At 44.0% G+C, this 10,371-nt stretch overlaps 1 protein-coding gene across 3 annotated transcripts in view; it reads right to left on the bottom strand.

Annotated features, from left to right (window-relative positions):
• Window positions 1-5,718: 5,718 nt before the first annotated feature.
• Slc20a2 (solute carrier family 20 member 2) overlaps window positions 5,719-10,371 on the bottom strand; it is a 105,935-nt gene continuing 101,282 nt past the window's right edge. For all 3 annotated transcript variants that reach the window (XM_036209220.1, XM_036209221.1, XM_036209222.1), the window contains exon 11: window positions 5,719-7,193. In XM_036209220.1, the coding sequence (XP_036065113.1) occupies window positions 7,032-7,193 (162 nt within the window). In that variant the 3' untranslated portion in view covers window positions 5,719-7,031. The remainder of the gene's footprint in view (window positions 7,194-10,371) is intronic.

Genomic DNA, 10,371 nt, shown 5'->3' with positions numbered 1-10,371 from the left:
TCCAGTTCTCACTCCACCCCAGGGATGTGTAGGGGCTTTGTTCTGCTGTGGAGGCGCACAGCCATCAGGGAACACAGAGTTTCCTGGTGTATCATGTCAAAGTGTCCTGAAGCTGCTGAGGTGAAGAGATGGGCAGAGGGAAGGAAATGGAGAGGAGGAAGACTGCAGTGGGAAGGGGATACCTGGTGCCTCCAGGGCTTCAGGAAAAATGGTTTGTGCTTCTAGGTCTGGTATCACAACTGAAGGAGTTAGCGGTTTAGGAAGATACGGATGGACATAATACTCCAGAGCAGACCCCCTTTCCTCTAGTACACAAGTAACGTATGCTGGTTACAACAGTTGTAGACACGTAGAATTAGGTTAGAGGTGGAAACCCACCCCACAGACTTCCTCTCAGTCCTGCTAGCAGTTTGATGTCTGTTCCTGCAGATGTGGTTAGCATTTTAAGAGATCTGTTGGTGTCCATTTATAGAACAACTTCATAAAGAGCTTATCTCCTTTTAGAATACACTTTTTAAATAATGATTTCTTTCTTTTTAAAAATTAAAATTTATTTACTGTTCTAGTCTATTGCTTTGACCAAACACCTTGACCAAGGCAACTGAGTCCTAAAAGAAAGCTTAGGTCTCAGAGGGCCAGAGGCCATGATGGTAAGCAAAGGCATGGTGGCAGGAACAGCCTAGAGCACATCTTGCAAGTAGGAGGCGGAGAGAGACATTTGAGAATTTGAAATCTCAAAGCCTACTCCCAGTGACACTTAATCCTTCCCAAACAGTTCAGCAGCTGGGGACCGAGTATTCAAACAGGAGCCATGGGGCCGTTCCCATTCAAACCGCCACATTCAGTGTGTGTGTGTGCACAAGTGTGCCATGGTGTGTATTTTGAGATCAGAGGACAGCTGGTGAGAGTTAGTTTTCTCTCCACCAAGTGGGTCTTGGAGGTCAAGCTCTGGTCATCAGGCTTGGTGGCAGGCACCTGTACCTGCTGGCCTTGGAGTAGACATCTAAATTTAACATGCTGTCCCTTTTCCTGTTTATTTGTATTTCTGCCAGTGTTTGAATGCCCACTTCTCTGCATCCTCAGAGACACTCCAGATTGCAGGTCTTACTTACTGGTCTAATTTTTATGTCCATGAGTTACTATGACTATGACTATGACTTATTTAACCCTGTCTGTGTTGCATTTGCTTTTGCATTATGTCCAGTGCAACATCGGATGCCATTCCTTTTTTTCCTGGATATTTCCACAGTAGCGTTGCCATGTAGAACCTTCCAAAACGGTGAATGTGATTTCTTTGTATACTAGCTACATGTGGCTGTTAAGTACTTTTAGTATAAGGACAACTAAACAACTGAATTTGAAATTTAATTTTAATTAATTTGTTTAAATGATTACATGTAGTTAGTGGCTATTGAGTTGAACAGCATAGTTCTGTAAGGTTTCTAGAAGTGACATGAGCTGCAGGGCCTAGGCATTTAATAGGTAGCACAGCCAGGTGGTAGTGGTGCATGCCAGCACGCAGGAGGCAGAGGCAGGTAGATCTCTGAGTTCGAGGCCAGCCTGCTCTACAGAGCAAGTTCTAGGACATCCAAGGATATACAGAGAAAGCCTGTCTCGAAAAACCAAAAACAAACATACATACATACATACATACATTAATTAATTTTAAAAAAGGGTAACACAAATTAACCCTTCAAATATTTAGTATCAGTTTATATTTCTATCAGTAGTGCTTGTCCACCCCTCTTACATCCACATTAACACTGTTGCCACTCTTTCAAAATGTGCCCGTTAGGAGTCCTTGCTGTTTCTAATTGATGTATCTTAAAACTACTAGACATATTTTGTGTGGTAGATTATTATTTTAAGGTGTTATTTTTGTTTATGTTGCATTTCTTGAACTCTGTGAAGCTGTGGTACTGAGCCTGTCTAAAACACCTGATGGTCTAATACAGAGCTGAATGGTCAATAGCGAGGCAGGAGAGAGGACAAGAAAAATAAAGGAATGAGAGAGGAAGGAAGAGAACATCAGGGGCCAGCCACTCAGCTACACATCAAGCCACGGAGTAATGTTAGGATTTACAGAAGGAAGAGAACGGGAAAAGCCTAGAGTCAAAAGGTAGATGAGGTACGGAAAGCTGGCAAGAAAACAAGCCAAGCTAAGGCCATGCATTGATAATTAAGAATAAGCCTCTGTGAGTGATTTATTTGGGAGCTGGGTGGCGGGTCCCCCAAAGAGACAAAGATTGAAAACAAACAGCATTTTTAAAAGTCCCAGTGTACGATAGTACTAACACTAACAAAGCCTGTCCTAAAGCTGCCAGACTTTACCACAGTTACGGGTAATTCGGTCCATAAAGCCCAGAAAATACCCACAGTAGCTGTCGTATGATAACATTTTATCTTCTTGCATATTGTCTTTGTAGATTGAACCACCATTACAAGAGATAAAGTAAAACAGTAAGGGAGACAAACTGTAGATAGTGGATGCCAGGGTATCTGATCCTGTATTGGAAAGTGTGAGTGGAGGCTGCTTGGGCCCACTGTATCACGGTGTGAGTGGAGTAAGAAGCCGCACATGTCAGGAGCAATCACAGTGTGCCTGAGGACTGTTGTTCAAGACGATTCTTCAGTCTGGTGTGGATAAGGGTGTAAGGGGGTAGAAACACAGGGCTGGAGCAGCATTCAGCCTGGCAGGAAGAACCAATGAGCTACACCTGCTTATTTCTTAGTTATTTTATCTGTTCAAGTTGGTTGCATTCATGCCTTCAATTTAAGTAGAGAAGGCAATTTCTACATAATTGTGTTTTTCCTTTATGTTTTTTTTTTAAATTATTGATAGTGCAGAGCCAAGGAGCCAGATTTTAGATATTGATAAGGTAATCCAAATACAGATGTGGGAAGTTTAATTTCAGCCTTTATTCAGTGATTTTGTGGCATTGTGGTTGGCTGGACTGTATGCTGAGTAGCAAAACCCTCATCACAGGTTGTGTAGACAGGGAGGGAGCACATGGGTTCACATACTAGTACCTTGCTGGTCAGTCCATATGACCCATTTAAACCTCACAGTGATAACTGTAATCATGTCGGATTCCTGTAGTCAGAAGAGCCAGGAGAGGCATCCCAGGTAAAGCAGTTGGTATGGTTTCTGTCTTTCCTGCTCTGGTGCAGCATAGGCTCAGGCCCTTGGGCACTGCTTCCGGTGCCACGTGACACCTTCTGTCCATGCCGTCACGGCACAGCCATACAAGCCCTGGGACCACTATTTATTTGACTTTGTGTCTACAGAGATTCATTCAGGACATGGCTAGGGTTGGCAGGCTTTACTTTTGTGTCTTCCTCTCAAGATGACTTATTTCTCGATTTTACCACAGCCTGTGAGTCTGGCGCCTGGGAGCAGAAAGTCCCCCCAGTCTAGTGTGCATGTTTTTATCTGCAGTGCCTCTTTGAGTTAGTGTTTCTGCTTTGAGGAATCACCAAGGATGCACAAAACTTCCACGTGAGGTTTCTCACTGGTGTTACCATTTTCAAAATATTTCATGTGTATGGATGTGTCTACACTACATGTGTGCCTTGGTGCCCACAGAGGTTGGAAGAGGGATTAGATCCCCTGGAACTGGAGTTGCAGATGGTTGTGAAGTGCCTTGTGGCTGCTTGTCCTCACCTAAGAACTCTGCTTGAACTCTCCAGACCTTTGTTTCAAAGTGTCTGGCAGAACTCTCTCCTTGGATATTGAGCAGGCACTAACAGTTACCATTTCCCAAACTGAATCCTTGCCTTCGATATCCATGTAGTGCTTGGAGTTTGGGTCACATTTCTGCCTTTTTGCAAACTTTTGCACACACTGGTCAGCTTCCTCCCAGAGCTCCTGCTCGGATGAAAACAGCCTTGCATTTTCTTTCTAAAGCCTCTTGGTCTCTAGAGGGCTTTGTCTTTCTGCCTTCAGTGGCAAGTCATTGACATGGTACTTGGTAGTCCTGGAGTTAGCTTAAAGGTAAACTAAAGCCGCTCTTCGGTTTGGCTTCTCAGTAGAGGGTTTCTAAAAGCAACCATAGTCCTCTGTGATCATCAAAGACACAAAGATAATTCCTGCCATTGTGTGCAACTCTGAACTATGACAGAATTCACATTTTGTTAAGTGACTTCCCTGATGCAGCTTGAAGGGTCTGAAAAGATGTTATAATTACAATTAGACTTGACCCCGCTAGGTGTCGCTGTGGTACCAACCAGGATAAACACCTGGTTTCCTAGTCCTTTCTGCTCTAGGTCATTCAATCCATTTTCTTGGACTTCCTCACCCCTTCCTCTACTCCTTGTAGTTTGAAATTTCCGAGTTCAAGGTTTGGTTAAAACATGGCAAATTGGGAAAGACGAGGGAGTTCTCCATCCTACCTTAGGCAAAATTCTTTTTGCTGTTTAAGTAGGTTTCAGTCCCCAACAAGAACTCCTGGTCACCTTCATTGTGTCTGAAACATACTACTTAGACTCATTTAATCTCACATGCTTCCTTTGTAGAGACTTACAGAATCAATCACCTTTTCTTTTGGCTTTCATTTCCAAGTTTTTAAATATCTGTAGTTTTATTCCCAGGTCTCCTGTGTATTCCTTTACCTTTCTGAGTTTAAATTCTTTTTCTTTTAAACCATCTTCCTATGTACCTTTGGCTGGCCTGGAGTGTCTATGTAGACCTGCCTGGTCTGTTGCTGCCTCCCAAGCATTGGTTAAAGGTGTGTGCTACCATGGCACCACCATAACCAACCCAATTTTATTTTTTTGTAAACAAGGTCCCTGCAGTGCTGGCTGTCCTGGAATTTTCTATTGTACACTAGGCTGGCGGCCACTTTGCCTGGCTCCAGCTAAATTTTTGTCTTTATTTTGTTATAAAGATCTTAAAATAGACTTAAAAAAAAAGATTTAATTATATTCATGTGTGTGTGTGTATGTGTGTGTGTGTGTGCACACGCGTGTGTGTGTGTGTGTGTGTGTGTGTGTGTATGTGTGCGCGTGCGCATGCCTGTATATATATCTGTGAAGGTGTGGGATTCCCTAGAGGTAAGGTAGTTGCAGGCTGCCATGTGGGTGCTGGGAAATGAACCCAGGTCTTCTGGAAGAACACCCAGGGCTCCCAACCACTGAACCATCTCTCCATCCCTGTGCTGTTATTTTCTTACCAATAAATTTGATAGGAGACTGAGTTTCCTGAGACTATCAAAAGCAGGAAACAAGGTGCCACTTTAAAAGTAGAGGATTTTGGATCTGGTAGTGAGATGAAAGCGTCACACCTGGATGGTGGTGCTCATCTGGTATCCATCCAGCTCCTAGGTGTCGGCATTGCTGCCACAGCGTGGAACATGAAAGGTTTCACTCCGAGCTTCCCAGCTTGAGAAGAGACCCTTGGGAGCCTACAGAAATGAAGAGCCGAGCAGGTGAGCTCGGCATGGGAATGTGATCTCCCTGTTACCACTGTCCTGATCAGACACATCTCTGGCCAGACAGTTTCATCATGGTGGGTGGGGTGGATAGGATGTTCACAGTGGGAATGCCTACAGACGGGGGTGGGGTCATTCTTTCCCTTTCTAGTTTTGTGTATCGGTTCTATACAAACACGGAAGAAGATAAGATATAGAGGAAGGTTCAACAAGCATTTGAAAGCTGCAAGTGGCCAGATTGTATAGTTTTGATTTTTGTAGAAACTGTGAAAGAAAAAGACTTCAGAAATAAACTTTTGAGGGGCACTTTTTTATTATAAATTTAATATGGTTGATTAATGAAAAAATTACAATGAAGTACCGTGAAAATGTATGTCAATATAAAAATATTAGCAGCATTTCCATGGTTTCAGGCTCTTAACATCTTAGTCATACTGTCTCTCTCACCATCAGAAGACAATAGTGGCTCTGCAGGAGGACCTCAGATGCTCTACATAGGAAAGGCCTCAAAGATCCCCAAGCCCAGCGTCCTCTCTAATATTTCCCGCTCGGCCCCAAGTTTCACAGCATCCAGACGCATCAAAAGCCTCGTTGGCTTTCATATCTGCGACAAGAATTCCGCGTTTCAGGCTACAGGGCAGAACAGGGAGCGACACTGGAATTGGACTTGATATGTATGTAGTGTTTAATTATACATCCCCTTGCTGTATGCTCTCCACGCTGGTGACGGTGAAAGGCCACTGAACAAGCTTCCCAGGACCTGGGATGGCAGCGGTGTGGCTGCTGCTGGTGGGCGGCTGGTGCTTCCAGCCACACACACTGCTCTGGCTGAGTTAAGAGCTTGCCTGGCTGATGGACCAGGTTCACTGCAGTGGCCAGTGGAAAGGGAAACACACAACATGAAGATATAATACTGGCAATTTATCCCCTATTTCTTTGGTACTTTCTAAAATTCTCCAATCAGTAAAGTTTAAGGGAAGCAGAGCATTAAAATTACAGTTTAAGTATTTACAAAAGCAATAGTGATCCATTACACAGTAACTCATACACAGCTTCTGAACACATTCTTCAGGGAAAGCACTTGTGAACACCTGTCCCAGCATATGCAATCACACAAGGGCCTGAGAACTTGCCCACGTTTTGTATTAAGTATACTGTATCTCACTCATAGTACAGTATATTTAAAAAAGGATTTCATAACCTACACTTTTAATAAAAGTTTTTAACACTTGCCAGCACTGAAATCATTATATACAGTTAGCAGAATATTGCATTCTGGGCAATACTCTTTACTTTCATTCTGAGTTTGTTTGAAATAAATGCTACATATTCTAGGTACACAATATAATATAAGTAACTGCACCACATCATGTCATCACAATATCAGCTTGATATATACTACTATGTACAGTAGTTAGGTTAATTCTGGAAGATGAACTTCTGTGGCGGGGTAAGCAGTGTGTGGATGAAACCGTTATCTGGAAGGTATGTGGGAGGGGTGTGTATGTGTCGAAAAGAGCAGGGGTGGAGATGTGTGAACACACATGCCCATGTTAGACTATCCCGACAGCCATTCACCGGCCGGAAGACACAAAGTCACACCTATGATAGGAGGATTCCGTACATGAAGATGGCCATGATAGCAGCGCTGAATAACCCAGCCACGGGGACAGTCACAAACCAGGCCACGAAGATGTTCCGGAAGAGGTGCCAGTCCACAGCCTTCCGAGAACGTATCCAGCCCACAGCTACCACAGAGCCCACCTGCAGCGGCAGAAATATCATTCAAAGGTGAGACAGAGGAGAGACCTTCACCAACACTGACCTTTTATCATTATGTGTATCATGTACCCCGAACACTTCCTCATTAGTTTTCTATATTTTTATAATTTATGCTATGAAATTAGTCTCATTCCGTGAGGTCCCAAGAACATTTCTGCTGGGCAGCACTCAAGAATATCACTATACTTTTTTTTTTTAATTTTTTGGTTTTTCAAGACAGGGTTTCTCTGTAGCTTTGGAGGCTGTCCTGGAACTCACTTTGTAAACTAGGCTGGCCTCGAACTCACAGAGATCCACCTGCCTCTGCTTCCTGAGTGCTGGGATTACAGGCATGAGCCACCACCGCCCAGCATCACTATACTCTTTACCATCAACAGCATGCCCTAACTTTCTTTCTACCTTTCAGTATATGTTTGGGTCTTCTCCATGTATGCTGCTTACATTTCCTTACGATTTTAAAATTATATTTATTTGTATTACATTTATGTGGGTGTGCACATGCCATAGCACGTGGTGGGGATCAGAGGCCCACACTGGGGACTCACTTCTCTTCTTCCACCATGTGGGTCTTAGGGTTAGCGCTCAGGCTGTCAGGCTTGGTGGCAAGTACCTTTCTGCACTGAGCCATTGCGACAGCCCTGTTTCTCACTCGAATTAGTGTAAAAACATTCTGCTCCCTTTTAACTATGTAGTTTCTGTGTGTGCGTCCCTGGTTTGTTATACTTTCTAACTGGCTATTGTTGATAACCAAGCTTGAGATTTTTGTATTTTCTTTTTTTTTTTAAATGATTTTTTAAAAAAAAAAAAGATTTATTTATTTATTATGTATACAGAAGAGGGTGCCAGATCTCATTACAGATGGTTGTGAGCCACCATGTGGGTGCTGGGAATTGAACTCAGGACCTCTGGAAGAACAGTCGGTGCTCTTAACCTCTGGGCCATCTCTCTAGTCCCGACTTTTGTATTTTCATCTTGGATGTGAGCAGTTTTACTCTATGAGCTTCATCTGGTCTTTCTGCACAGAACATCCCACTGTGGTCCCATGTGAAGGACCTACTCATGTCAACAACTTATCCTTATACTTCTTATTATTCCAGGGAAACAAAACCGATTGTGTGACTACTCTAGACACTTGGGTAACAATAACATCCATGTGTTTTTGTTAAGGTCTTGTGCAAATCAGATATAAAATGTCCTTATGGTCTAAATATTGGGCAAATTATACTTCACGATGAAAATGAAAGTTTCATTTTTATTTTAATTCATTAAGTAATTAATTTTTTGGGGACAGGGTCTCACTGTGTGCCCTGGTTGGCCTGAAACTTGCTATATCGACCAGGCTGGCCTCACACTCAAGCGATTCTGCCCATCTCTGCCTCCTGAACACTGGGATTGAAGGTGTGCACCACCACGCCTGACCTAAGAGCTTAGCTTTAAAACCAGTGTCCGTATATATGTGCACACGATGGGTTTCACTGTGACATTTTCATACACATGTATGTAAGGCACTTGGATAACCATGTTCTCTGTTGCTCTTACTGTCCTCCAGATCTCTAATCAAGCCCCCTTTAGAGAGGTTAGAATTTCGAGGTAGTAGTTTTCCACTGTGGCTGTAAGTTACATTATAGAGTTTGATGTTATTAGCAAAATCATACTGTCTGGTGTAGCACTTTCCATTAGTACGGAGGAGACGGTTAAGAGGTGAGTCTGAGCAGCTGGAAAAGTCAGGCAGGTGTGACTGTGTCTGCCTATGACACGGTGGAAAGTGGGCAGCTGAGATGCTTTGGTAGGGAAAGGTGCTTGCCTCTAAGGCTAACAAATTGAGTTCAATCCCTTGGCCCTACATGATGGAAGGAGAGCGCGGATCCTGAGAGTTGTCCTTTGATCTCCACACGAGTGTTGTGTATGTACGTGTATACACACACACACACACACACACACACACACACACACACACTAAATAAATAAATAAATACAATAGAAAAGTGAAAAGCTAAATGCCTTTCCTTGGGAGAGCACATATTTTAGGGTGCTTCCTCAGTAGTAGTCCCGAACAGCACGGAGAGCTAAAATGAGGTGATAAATGGGGAGATGGTCACTTTTTATAGTCTACACAGCTTTGTGTTGTTTGAAAGTACTTCAGTGAGCCCATGCTTCTTTGATAATTTTTATTTTATTTTTTTGTCGTACTATGGATTGAATTCAGGGCCTCGGTTGTGCCAAGTTCGCAGTCTAGTGTTAAGCTGCGTCACGAGACCCTTTCATTGTTTTAAAAACAGTCTCAGATGAATGGGGGTGCTAATCTTTCTTTACCTTCCTCCCTTGTACTAGGGATGGTAGAGCACCATGCTAGCTCCATGGCGGGAAATGCTTCTTAACCCTTCTGTGATTCAGTTCCCACATCTGCAAGACTGGGGAAATGCCAGGATTCTCCTCAAAAGGTTCTTGCAATGAGTGAAGGAGTCAACATTCACACTGCACTTCAACAGTGCCCAGGGGGCACCTGCCTCGTACAGCGGAGTCAAGTTGGTTGTTATGGTGATGTATGCTACCTGACCACAGTTGGGTGGGATGGGACACTCGCTGAAGAGCTGACCCTGGTCCTATCGTATGTAAGCTGTATGACCTTTGGGCAGTGGCTCGAGCCTGAGAGCCTGAATTTCCTCAGCTGTCAGCTGTGAACGACAGGACGGAGCACACAGCAGCACCAGGAACTACCTCCTGCCCCTCATTTGGAATCGACTCTCAACACCATGTAAGGGGAAACCAGAAGTCGCCACATATTCTCATTGCTCTGAAGAAATTACTGTCTACTTCTGTTTCGTCCCACTGCTAAGGTCGGTTCTGCGCAGTGGCAGGAACTGAATGGTATATCTCTGGTGAACCTACAGACATGCTTGGTGTGCATGACTTCAGAAGGAGATCTAGGTGGAATAGTGAAGGGCACAGGGCAAACGGAAGCTCTCCCACTGGTGCCCAGAAAGCAAAGCCTCAGCAACAGGTGCCATGCCGGGGATGCGGAAGGATTAGGAGAGGGGCATTCTGGGGGAACAGCCACCCCTGCTTCCTCCTCCTCGCTATCCAACAATGTCCTGGCAGGCAGTCCCACAACAACCACGCAGAGTCTAGCAGCTTTTTTCAGATCACTTGGTGCCGCTGG

The sequence above is a fragment of the Onychomys torridus genome, chromosome 17 (genome assembly GCF_903995425.1).
Source record: "Onychomys torridus chromosome 17, mOncTor1.1, whole genome shotgun sequence".
Classification (NCBI taxonomy): Eukaryota; Metazoa; Chordata; class Mammalia; order Rodentia; family Cricetidae; genus Onychomys; species Onychomys torridus.
Note: the sequence above shows the minus strand (reverse complement) of the source record. Positions and strands in the feature narration are given on the sequence as shown.